General features: G+C 46.8%; 1 protein-coding gene across 4 annotated transcripts in view; it reads left to right on the top strand.

Moving 5' to 3' along the window:
• The first annotated feature begins 3,824 nt into the window (after nucleotides 1-3,824).
• Nucleotides 3,825-10,965, top strand: part of MBOAT1 (membrane bound O-acyltransferase domain containing 1) — a 58,625-nt gene continuing 51,484 nt past the window's right edge. For all 4 annotated transcript variants that reach the window (XR_007508923.1, XR_007508924.1, XR_007508922.1 and 1 more), the window contains exon 1: nucleotides 3,825-3,923. Coding sequence is in view for 1 of the 4 variants with exons in the window: in XM_049823836.1 (XP_049679793.1) it covers nucleotides 3,834-3,923 (90 nt within the window). In the remaining 3 variants the exon portion in view is untranslated. The remainder of the gene's footprint in view (nucleotides 3,924-10,965) is intronic.

Genomic DNA, 10,965 nt, shown 5'->3' with positions numbered 1-10,965 from the left:
ATAGAGTTGCAGCAGATTTCACAATGTTGTATTGTGGGGCAATTTAAAGACTGTTAACATTTAATATTAATAAATGTAAACAGGAAAAAGCAACTCTTGATTACACATACACATTAGGCTGTAAATTACCCATTACCTTTGAGAAAATAGACTTTGAAGTCACTGGGGATGATGGTAGGAATTCTTTGTAAAGGAATATAGAGCGAAACGTTATGTTACCACATAAATCTATAGTCTCTCCCTTTCAAAAATAGAAGCAGAAAAGGGTGAAAAGGAAGAACAAAGATACCAGTAACTTCCATATAATGAGAGATTAACTAGACTCCTCAATGAGGACAAGAGACAACTCAGGGTATATAAAGCTATGAATAGCATGGGGGAGGTGATTAAGCAATGATTACTCACTTATTTCTCACAGCAGAAGAACAAGACAGCACCCAATGAAATTACAAGGCAGCTGCTTTAAAACAAACCAAAGGAAGTACTTTTTCATACAGCACATAATTAAATAGCGGAACTCAGGGGATACTGTGGAGGTCAAAAATATAAGTGAATTCAAAAAATATTAGACATATAATATAGGCCCATCAGTGGCTATTAAACACGATATTCCAGATGAAGTTTCCATCTTGGGAATTACTGATGACTAGAAGCTGGGAGAGTACAAAGTAAAAGGATTGCTCTGTATTTGCCACGTTTCCTGTATACATCCACAACTGTCACTGTCAGAGACAAGAGACCTAAATAACCTTTTGGTCTGACAGGTTATGGCTCCTTGTAAACCTTGTAGGTGGTCCTGCCAGCGGAGAAGGGGGCAACAGACAGTAACATGTGCAAATTAGTTTATAAATCAAATACAGCAGTGGTGCAAAGATACTCAAGATGGGTCCATTCGAGCACAGTAGGGTGTAGGAGAGCTTTCTAGTCTAAGCCCAGTGTATTACAAATGTACCTTTGCTGAGCCAGTTTAGGTCCAGGAGCGTGCTCTCAGCTGGATTTAGCCCTGTCAAATGTCCCTTGGCTCCATGCAGTGCCAGTTCAAGTGTTTCTTATAGCAGGGCTTCCCTTTCCAGGGGCACACACTCTGCATAACATGCTGCACGGCTGGCTCCATACATCTGTACTACCCTGTAATCAAGCCAGTAAAGCTCCCCCAGAAGGAGGTGCAGCAAAGACTGCGTTGACGAGACATCAAACCAAGCTCTCCTGCTGACAGCTCAGGTTTGGAGGCGGAATCTACCTTCTCCTTCTTTTGGGATTGTACCAGCCTCGCGTGACTAGAAGCTGTAGAGCTGCCAGTATGTTTTTTTATATGTTTCAAAGCTACTAGCTAAACAAGAAAAGGAGCACTGAAATTCAGGAATAGTAGTTTTCAACAGTAATAATTTTTCTAATAATAATTCCAGTTTTCTTTCCTCCCCTCTTAGCTTCTCCTGTCCCTCTCCTCAGGGCTTTCATCTCAATACTGCCTTTCCTTTCTTCTCAAACCTCTGTCCCGCCCCCTTCTTGCTGATACACTTCCCTCACCAGTTCTGTCCTCCTAACCACAGCTCCCTTTGCTTCTGTTCCTTTACGTCTGTAGTCAACTTTGCTCCAGTTCCCTTCCCTGGGCTTCTTGTGCTAACCCACTTCAGAACTACCGTCTTCCTCCTTCTTGTGCTCTTGCTCCTGACTTTCTCCTTCTGTCCTTTTCTCCTTCCAGCTGTTTTCCAGAGCAGCTGTTTCCACCACCACACAAAGCCCAGATGGCCAAGTACTGACTACAGAGACAGGCATGCTCTTCTTGGTTCCTGTGCCTGGAGCCATGCGATATCCCACTCTGCTCCTGTAGTGGCAGAAATAGATGGAGTCCTGTCACATGGAGGAAATGTGAAGGGCTGAAGAATGCTCATGCCCTTCAGAGATGTTATATACTGCCCCCCCCCCGAGTCTCCACATGGATTATGTATGGCTTTTTCCCCAGAACTCTGGCAGTTGGTCACTCTTGAGTGGTTTCACAAAGGCAATGAAAGGCATTTCCTTGATTCCAAGAAAACTATCACATCTAAACTTGAAGTCACCATCCCAGAGGTACAAGATTTCCACAGTGAAAAAGCTTTGAGAACATCTGTAGTGTGTGTGTAATAAATCATTTTTTTTCTGTTCCCAAAAGCAGGTCAACAGCTCAGCAAGCAGCCTGCTTGTGGTGGACATGGCCCATGGAAAGTTCCATCCAGATAGTTTCAGGCTGGCAAATTCTAAACAACTGGAAAGAGGGACTTCTAATGGAAAACATTAGGAACTCTTATGCATGGTTACCCAGTCCTTCCAAACTGTTTACTTTCCCTAATTAATTACGTGTGTGCATGTATATGTGTGCGTATGTGTGTGTATATATATATTTACATATATATTCAAAGTGGCACCAGTAAAACAATACTATTAAGGGAACGTTGTTGCAGTAAAACTCCTTCCTTACTGAATAATTTTTGCCTGGGTTTTCCAGCACAGCACTCACTTGCACAGCGTAAGCAGGACACCGAACATGGCACGCTACCGTTTTAAGGCACTGCTACAGTTTCAGCTAGCACAGTTGGCAATTATTTGAAGAAGAGAAAATGACGGGCCTATAGAAGAGCCTGAAACTGAGCCCGCAAAGAACCTTTGGGGTATTTCAGGTTCTAAGCACGTCGGCAGCACGAGCTGAACAAAAAGCTTTGCAATGTTGCCCGAGCTCTCCTTGCAACACAATACTACATTGTCCGGGGCAAGCATAAGAACGCTCCTGCTGCAGACAGATGATCTTGGCATAAGTACCTTTTTAATGGCCATATTTCACTTACAAGACAAACATACCACTTAAAACTCCTACTCCTTTTTCATTTTTTCCCCCTCAGATTACACACATCTGAGCTTCCAGCAACGCGAACCTCAGGCTGAACGCTTGGTCGCTCCCCATTAAAAACAACAGTACTTCTAAGAGCGATGGGTGAAAAAAACCCGTATCCGTGTTTAAAAAAAAGTACCAAAAACTCCTTAAAACTGTTTTCTGTTGTGAAACTCCACCTCCCCTCTGCCTGGGACAGTTAGTTGCCGGCACCTCGGCCCTTCGGGTGTGAGAGAGGTTAAGGGTGCTGACCAAAAGCCGGTTGAGGGGAACTGCTCTTACCTGAGACCGGTCGGTGACTACTCGGTTGAACCGAGCTACCGGGGGAGGGGGGGGGACGGGACCGTGCACCCCCACCCGCCCCCCGCCGAGCCGCCGGTGGGTTCGAGCCCCGTACCCCGCTCCCGCCGAGGCTTTCCCCGCCCTGCCGGACCGAGGGTGCCGTGAGCGAAGGGAGAGGAAGACCCCCGTGAGGGGACGCGCGGGATGTTTTTCACTTCCCGTCACAAACGCGACGCCGCAGGGCGGGTGTGTGTGTGTGTGTGTGGGGGGGGGGGGGGGGGTCGGCTCCCTCAGTTTCCGTTATAACGGACCGCCCCCGCTCAGCAGGCTTGGCCGCTTGACGCCCCCCCCACCTCCATCCCCCTTCCCAAGGGGGAGGCGGCAGGTGAACCCCTCAACGAACATCCCCGCTTCCCGCTCCTCCTCCTTCCCCCCCACCCCCCCGTGTTGGTGATGGACCCGCCCCGCCGAGCGCCCTCTACGGCCTGGCGGGGGCGGGGCGGGGCGGTGGCCGGCGCTGGAGCGGGAGAGCGGCGGGTGGTGGTGGCGGTGGTGGCGGCGGCGCGCGCAGGTGCGCGCGGGCCGGGGGCGCGTGTCGGCCGTTGGCGGGGCGGGAGGAGGAGGAGGAGGAGGAGGAGGAGGAGGAGGGAGGGGGAGGAGGGGGGGGGGGGGGCGGCTATGCAGCATGGCCGAGCCGCCCGGCGCCCCGCACCGCACCACCGGTTCCACCTTGCTGCACCCGTTGAGCGGGTTGCTGGGTATCCCGCTGGATCAGGTGAGGCTGCGGGTCGTTGCCGTAGCGGGTCGGGGGGTCTACCGGTGCTGGGGTGGGGGAGGGAGGGCTCGTGTGGTAGAGGGGAGCAGCCCGCAGCCGTCACGCCTTGTATCTGGTTAAGGGGGGACAGCGCGGGGACACGGTCCCCCGTGGAAGAGCTTGGGGTAGGAAGGCGTTTGGGGGGGGGGGGAGGTGGGCTCGAGTTAGGAGCCGGCCCGGTCGCCGTTCCCGAGGGAAAGCCCCGTTATCTTTCCCGGCACCGCCTGGCGCTTTTCGTCCTCTTGCAAAAAAAAAATAAAAAAAAATATAAAGTCGCGGGTTGCGGGGATGCTGCGAGTCGCGGCCAAGTCGTAGCGGCAGGAAGAGTTGGGGCGCTGGCCCACGCGTGACCCGCCGCGGGGGGTGTGTGTGTGCGTGTGTGTGGAAGGCGTTTTGTGAGGAAACCCTTTACGCGGGCGTGGATCTGCTGAAGGGAGGCACGGGGGGCTCCTTCAGCCTCGGACGAGCGCCTGGTGGAATCGTATGGGAGATACGTGGGACGCCCGGCACGCGTACGAGAAACGGGCGAGCAAGTTTGTATAAAACGCTTAACGGCATAACATATATTTTTGGCTGCCTGGTTGTTTATAGGCTCCTAGTTAAGCTGACCCCTAACAGGCAGAAAACGTTGCTTTCCCCCCCCAACCACCCCCCTTTTTATCATTTCTCAAGCCTGCGTGCACCTGCTGCCTGCCTGCGTTCTTCCAGCAATGAGGAAGTTTGGTCTGAAAGTTTGCGCTGACCAGAAAAAGTCTCCACCAAATTACTAGAACACCGAGCTGTGCTCTGAGGAACCAGGGCAGCAGAGACGTGCTGGTAACAATTGACAGAAGATTGAGATTTATTTGCGTTCCTCTGTTTGCTGAGTGGCTGGTGCTATGTGTCATTTTTTACTACTGTTTGTTTTTGAAGTTGAGTAAGAGAAATATATCATTTTATAGATTAAAACCCTACGTCTAACCGTGCCAGTTTCTCCTTTTAAAAGAAAATGGGTTTTGATGCAAAAAAGAGATCTGTTGCTCAACGCTAAAGCAGTCAAACAATCAAGGCCTATAATTATCTATAAGCTATTAATTTAGGAGAAGGTGCATGAATAGCGATAGCTTCTTTTTTGAGGTAATCCGTGCCATGATTGATGAATACAGGAACACCAAAGGAACCAGGAATAGCAAACGTTTACTGTTCTAGCTTCTTTACAACACCATGGCGTACGTGTGGTGTTAGGCTGACTGAGTCACTGAACAATGAAGACTTGACAGACTCTAGTTTTTCTTTCGAAGCTTTCAAAAACTTGTCCTTCCATTCAGCCAAGGTGACCCAAAGATGGTGTTGTCCATGGAGAAAATTCTCCCCGTGCTCTTCTGGGCCTGAGGATGCTTCGCTGCATCTGGTTACGTGCTGTGCTTGTCCCAGGGCCGCGGTCTCATGGGTGCTGATGGTGGGCACCTGTGTGCCTGATGGTTTGCATCTTGAGCCCACACCAGTAAGCAGGGGGGACACGCACCCTGGGGTTACCAGTGTGGCTGGACTGTGTAAGCGTGCGTGCAGGCGTGGGTGTCGTCCCTGCGAACGACCCCGCTGGCTCCTGCAGCACGGAGCAGTGATGGGTCAGGAGGAACCCCCCTTGCTGGGGTTCATCGCAGAAGTGCAGCATGGCTGTGCTGAAATGCAGCTTTTCTCACCTGAAAATCACACACGCACCCCCTTCCCCCCTCCAACCTCCACAATCCTGTTTAATTGTTTCTGTGAGGTTATGCTATCAGTTATTTTAAAAAGTCTCCCCCACCCGTCTTGCCCCACTGCAATGTGCTGGCCATACCAAGCATCAGGGATTTCTGCTGCCCTGAAGTAGGAAATAAGCAGATCGCCACGTAGAAGTGTTGTGCCATCACCATGCCCTCAAATGACATATGAGTTTCAACTCTGACCTGCAGTGCTAATGCCCTCGGAAACAAAATAAAAACGCTTTCACAGAGCTCTTTTGCCAGGTGGGTTGGTTACCTTCCCCGTTAGAAGGAGAGAGGGCTTTTGCTGAAGGGGAAAAGTTCACTTGTTCCTCTGCACAGAAGGGAGCTGTGCATAAGAAAGCCTACTCTGCTAGGTGTGAATCCCATGTGTAGCAGGGACTGGTTTTACACGAGTCCCTTACCGCGATGCTTGCGAGCTCTCTGTGCCTTCCACTCAGTGGCTAGGCTGCAGCAGGGGAGGTAATCTCGGGTTTGTCACTGTGTGTCAGCATCATTGCGCTCAGCCTCTTGGATAATGACAGCCTAAATCTCCGGTCCGTGTGGCCGGCGGTTCCCCATGGCTGGCCCTCAGCCTCCAAAAAATGCCGAGAAGTGCCCAGAGAGTGAGAGTCAAAGTTGTGCAGGTGAGGTCTAACCTCTCCGAGTCCCTGCAGTACCTGAAAGCTGTGTGCATCTGTCTCTACGTTAAGCGTGCAGAGGACTTGTCCCTTCTTTTATAGAGATGGTTTACCGTGTGGTCTGTGCTGCGAGAGAGATTTCAGTCTATGAGAAAGACCAGGAAAAAAACCACCCAGTTGAGCTGAGGGTCTGAAAAATGAAAAGTCGTAAGCGTTGCCCTTTCATAGCAGGGGCAGAAAAGCTGTAGTAATGGTAGGTGGAAAATATTTTGTCATCTAATAAGCAGCTGTTGTATCACTCACTATGGGAAGCGTGGATGAATATGAAAATGTCATTTTTCACATTGGTCCTTTTATTAATCTTAAAAAATTACAACTTAGGTTTAAAACCAGCACAGAATTAGTGGGGGTGCGATTCCTAGCTGCGCTGCGTACCTGGCAGACTTCCTTGTTTTATTCAGTAGCCGGTGTACAGCATGAGAACATAGCGATGTTTTCTGCATTAGATGCTAAAATAATCCTGATGTCTCAGTGTGTATTTGCATGTCTCTTTAATGGATGATTTATCTTTGAATTTAGCATTGAAGTATTATTTTTTAAGAAGTGCTATATTCAGTAACAAGATTAATGAGCTTGAAAGAGGATGAAAAGACTCTGTGTTCAATTCATCCTCATATCCCAGGAAAGCAGACTTTGAAGTTTAGCTGACTTATGTTCTAAAAATATCTAGCTAGGTCAATGATATACCTCCAGCAGCATTTGGGAAAGAGTTTGGGGTTTTATTTTCTCCTTATCACATGTGCCCCAAATAACTGATTCTGGAACATCATCCTTCCAGCATGCTTATACAGTAACTTTTGGCAAAAGATATACTTTTTTTGTCATTTACGCCCTAAATCACCAATTTTGGGACATTGTCCTCTACCATAAATCAGTGAGATACGGGAAGTTAAACATTTAAATTTTAACAGTGTAATTTCTGCAAACAAAGTGCATGTGTGTATAACTACAGTGAAGAAATAAATATACTGTTTAAAGGTATATTAAAAGTCAGTTTAATGGCATTGTTTATCTACATGTAGTTTTACTGTGCCTTCCTAAGCTCTAGGCATCTCTAGAAGTAATTCAGATTCAAAGGGTTAAGCCATACGATTAGAAGGTTTCACTTCTCAAGGTTATTTTGCAGTACCCTTGATATCCCAGGTTACCTATTGCCTTAGAAGTAGCAGCCCAAATGCAAATCTTCAACCGCCACACAACAAACCTTACATTTTAACAGGCCTTACCCTGACCTGTGTCAGACAGCACCAAGTTTGTTGACTATCAGGAAAATGTGTTCTGTGTTCAAGGAGACTCTTCCCCAAAAATGTATATAAATGTATATCAGAGTACTTGTAACTTCAGTGTTTTCATTGATGAGGCCAATCCCCAAAGGGGAAAAAAATGTGCATTTAAACTTAATTTTAGATGCTTTGGCTGCTGGTTGTGCACCTTTTCATTTTAATCCTTTCATTGGAGCTGGTCTGCATATTTATGTTTTGGCAACAGTTTAAATAAAACACTAACTCTGGGGTGGGACTGCGGAACATGTCTCTGAATCTCGGGATAGTTGAAGTATTAGAGATGTCTTCCCACCATTCCTTGAGTTGGAAAAGCTCTCTGCCCAAAGCATGGTGATTAATTGGTTTAAAAAGGAGAAAGAAGAAAAAAGCAGATGTATATTTTTTCCTTTTACAAAAATGAATATGAATTCTGATCCCAAATCAGGGGCTGCTTTGTTAAATTTCACATTTTTCAGCTCTTTTGCTGTCCAACTTCAGTTTTACTTCTACGCTTTCTGGTTTGGCTTGTCAGCAAATGTGTTAGTCCCAAGCCTCTTTGTGTGACTTTTTGGGCAAAGAAAAGCCAAATAAAAAATTAGCTTTCTAGGAACTCAACAGACTTGGGCTGGGAAGTTTGAGGTTCCTTTAATGGCTGTCAGTACAGCCATTAGAAGATGTAATGCTAAGGAAAAAACGTAATTTGTTACAGATTGAATCGAGATAACTGAAGATGGAAGTTCACTGAAGACATAAGTGGGGTTAGTGTCAGATTTTTACCTGAAAAAAGCTGCTCTAAGGCAACAGCAACAACTGTCCATGTTTGGTATGAACTATGCTACATTTTAATTTCCTAATGCCAGTCATTTTGCAATCGAAAATTCTGTGTTTTCAGTTTGAATCGCAGCAGTACTTGTCAGATTTAATGCCTGTCTGACACCATCAACAGCAAAAAATAAAGCTGTGTAACTTTCAGTTATTTGAGAAACAGTAAGCAGAAATGAAAATTGAAATCAACATCTTACAACACATGTATAGAGAGGTGTTACTTAGGTTGCCAAAACCACCTTTAATTTTGATATTTTTCTGACTGTCGAGTACCCAGGTTTTGTAAAACTATTGTCCTTAAAAGAAATCATTAGCTTTTTACTGCAATGCTATGGAAGACATAGCACTTGGTTTGAAGACCAGAGGAATAGTCTTGCTGACCCTATTTTGGGTCCCCAGTTAAACAGGTGCCTGCAAGCCGGGCAGTTCATAGTGCTCGTGGGCTGCATGGCTTTTCTGTGCTTTTATTGCAAATACACTCTCAAACTGGTTGCACCCACTTGTGCAGGACCCAAGATTCTGTATGTTCCTGAGACAGTCCTGAGTCAGAGGTATAGTACTTTCCAAAGATTAAGGCTGTCTCCAAAGCATTTCTTTCTGTTCAGGTCAGCTATTACTAACAATTGCAGTAATACACATTTTCCTCTGCATTGGAAACATGTGCTGTCTTTTTCAATGTGTTCTCGCTCAGTTTGGCACTGCAGTCATGAACCTCATGGCTGATGTCTTGATACTATGGGTGTAAATATTTCCACATCCCTCATGCCTTGAAAACAAGGTCTGTCCTATTAAGTTTTTCATTTGGCAAGGGACAAAAGTGCAACTGGAAACAGCCGCTTGCAATTTTCCTCCTTTTAAGCACTTTCCTTCTCATTTGTGTTAAACGAGAGCTGGAAAAATAAACGTTGAAGGGCTGCATAAAGTTTCCTGAAACCTTCTCTGCACATTAATCACACCAGCGCTGATTTAGTGGTGCTCTGCACCTATTTTGAGACAATATAAAGTAGCGATGAAGACTCTTGGGCTCCAGCCTAGGGGTCTAGGCACCGAGCACAGAGCTGGCTCTGTGCTTTCAGGGGAGCCCCTGATGCTTAGAATTTACTGCGCGTTAGCCAGCCTGGCACGGTATTTAATACCCTGGCTGCTCCTTGGCTTCTGTTACTGTTCATGAGAATGGGCAGCGCTCGAGGTAGACTTGCCAAACTGCAAGTGGTGCTGGTAATCCCTGGGCAGGGGAGGCTGCCGCGCTGGGCTTGGCATCAGTGCAGAGGTGAAGCCAACCTTTTGTACTTGTCCAAAACTGAGTAAGAAGTCTGATGTCAATGGGCCGTGTTTCTTTCTGGAGTGGAAAAATCCTTCTGTATGTGACCTAGTAGTTACAGGTAACCTTGAGGGTATCAAGCCTCATCTCCTGGATGCTCAGGTAGTCTGGTGAGGGTACTTAAGGAGAGCTTCCAGAAACTCAGGCTTGCTCTTAAAAGTACAGCCTGATGCATAAATTTCTACTGTCCTTTACTAAAAGTGAGAGTGTTTATGTTAACATGTAGTTTGAATCAGGAGTGTGCTTTGGGGAGGAATCTCTTGACTGTCCCCGCTTAGCACACTTTGTACGTGAAGCGGCCCCGCAGCACCTACACGCAGGGTTGCTTTCTGAGAATGTGAAGCTGAAGGATGCGTCCCAGGAGCCTGCAGTCCTTCAGCTGCTAAAGGGCACACAGCCCGCAGCACCGGAGCTCAGCTCCTCTGAAGTGAGACCCTCCAGACAACGAGCCATGGGAATGTGGGGTCCTCATCCTCAGCTGTTTTGCTCTTCAGACCCACTTCTGCGCCGCAGCACTTGCTAAGATGGGCGTAGTGGAAATCTCTGACCTTCGTTTGGTGGTTTCTTCAGAGCGTAGTGCTGGTCAGGCTTGTTTGGTCACTTCTGACAATGTGGAATCCAGCCCGTTCTGCATGGGGCCCAGCTGGGTCAGCCTGTCCTGCCTCTGCCAACGGGGAGAAAAATGGCCAAGGGGAAACCTTTCGGGTTGCCAGAGCAAGGTGAGATTTGAGCGTTCTCCCTTCTTACAATCTTGGTTGGAAATGTTCGCTTTCGCCAGTCCTTTTCTCCCTGGCTTAAGGCATTTTAAACAGTGTTTGCAAAATTGTAGGTGAGCACCAAAGCCAAAACAAAAGCACAAGCAGTAGTTACTGGTATTAATGGTTTTTTTAGAACTTTTTTGGGGGGCTACTTACAGTATGTTGCATCCTTAATGGAGTTGGGTGGGAAATAATTTTTCTACTGTGTTTTGGGCTTCCCTCATGATAAGAAAATTTCAGGTCTGAAAAAAACCAAACACCAAAACTCAAACAAAAAACCTCAATAATGTGAGAAAAAAACCTTGTAAACATATTTTTGAATCAAATTAATGGAAACTCAAATTCCCAAAGACTTTATTCTCAATCATTCCTCTCAGTTTTTTCTAAAATACCTGAATGAAAATAGTTTTAA

The sequence above is a fragment of the Accipiter gentilis genome, chromosome 20 (assembly GCF_929443795.1).
Source record: "Accipiter gentilis chromosome 20, bAccGen1.1, whole genome shotgun sequence".
In the NCBI taxonomy this organism is placed as follows: domain Eukaryota; kingdom Metazoa; phylum Chordata; class Aves; order Accipitriformes; family Accipitridae; genus Astur; species Astur gentilis.
This window is presented reverse-complemented; position numbering and strand designations above follow the sequence as displayed.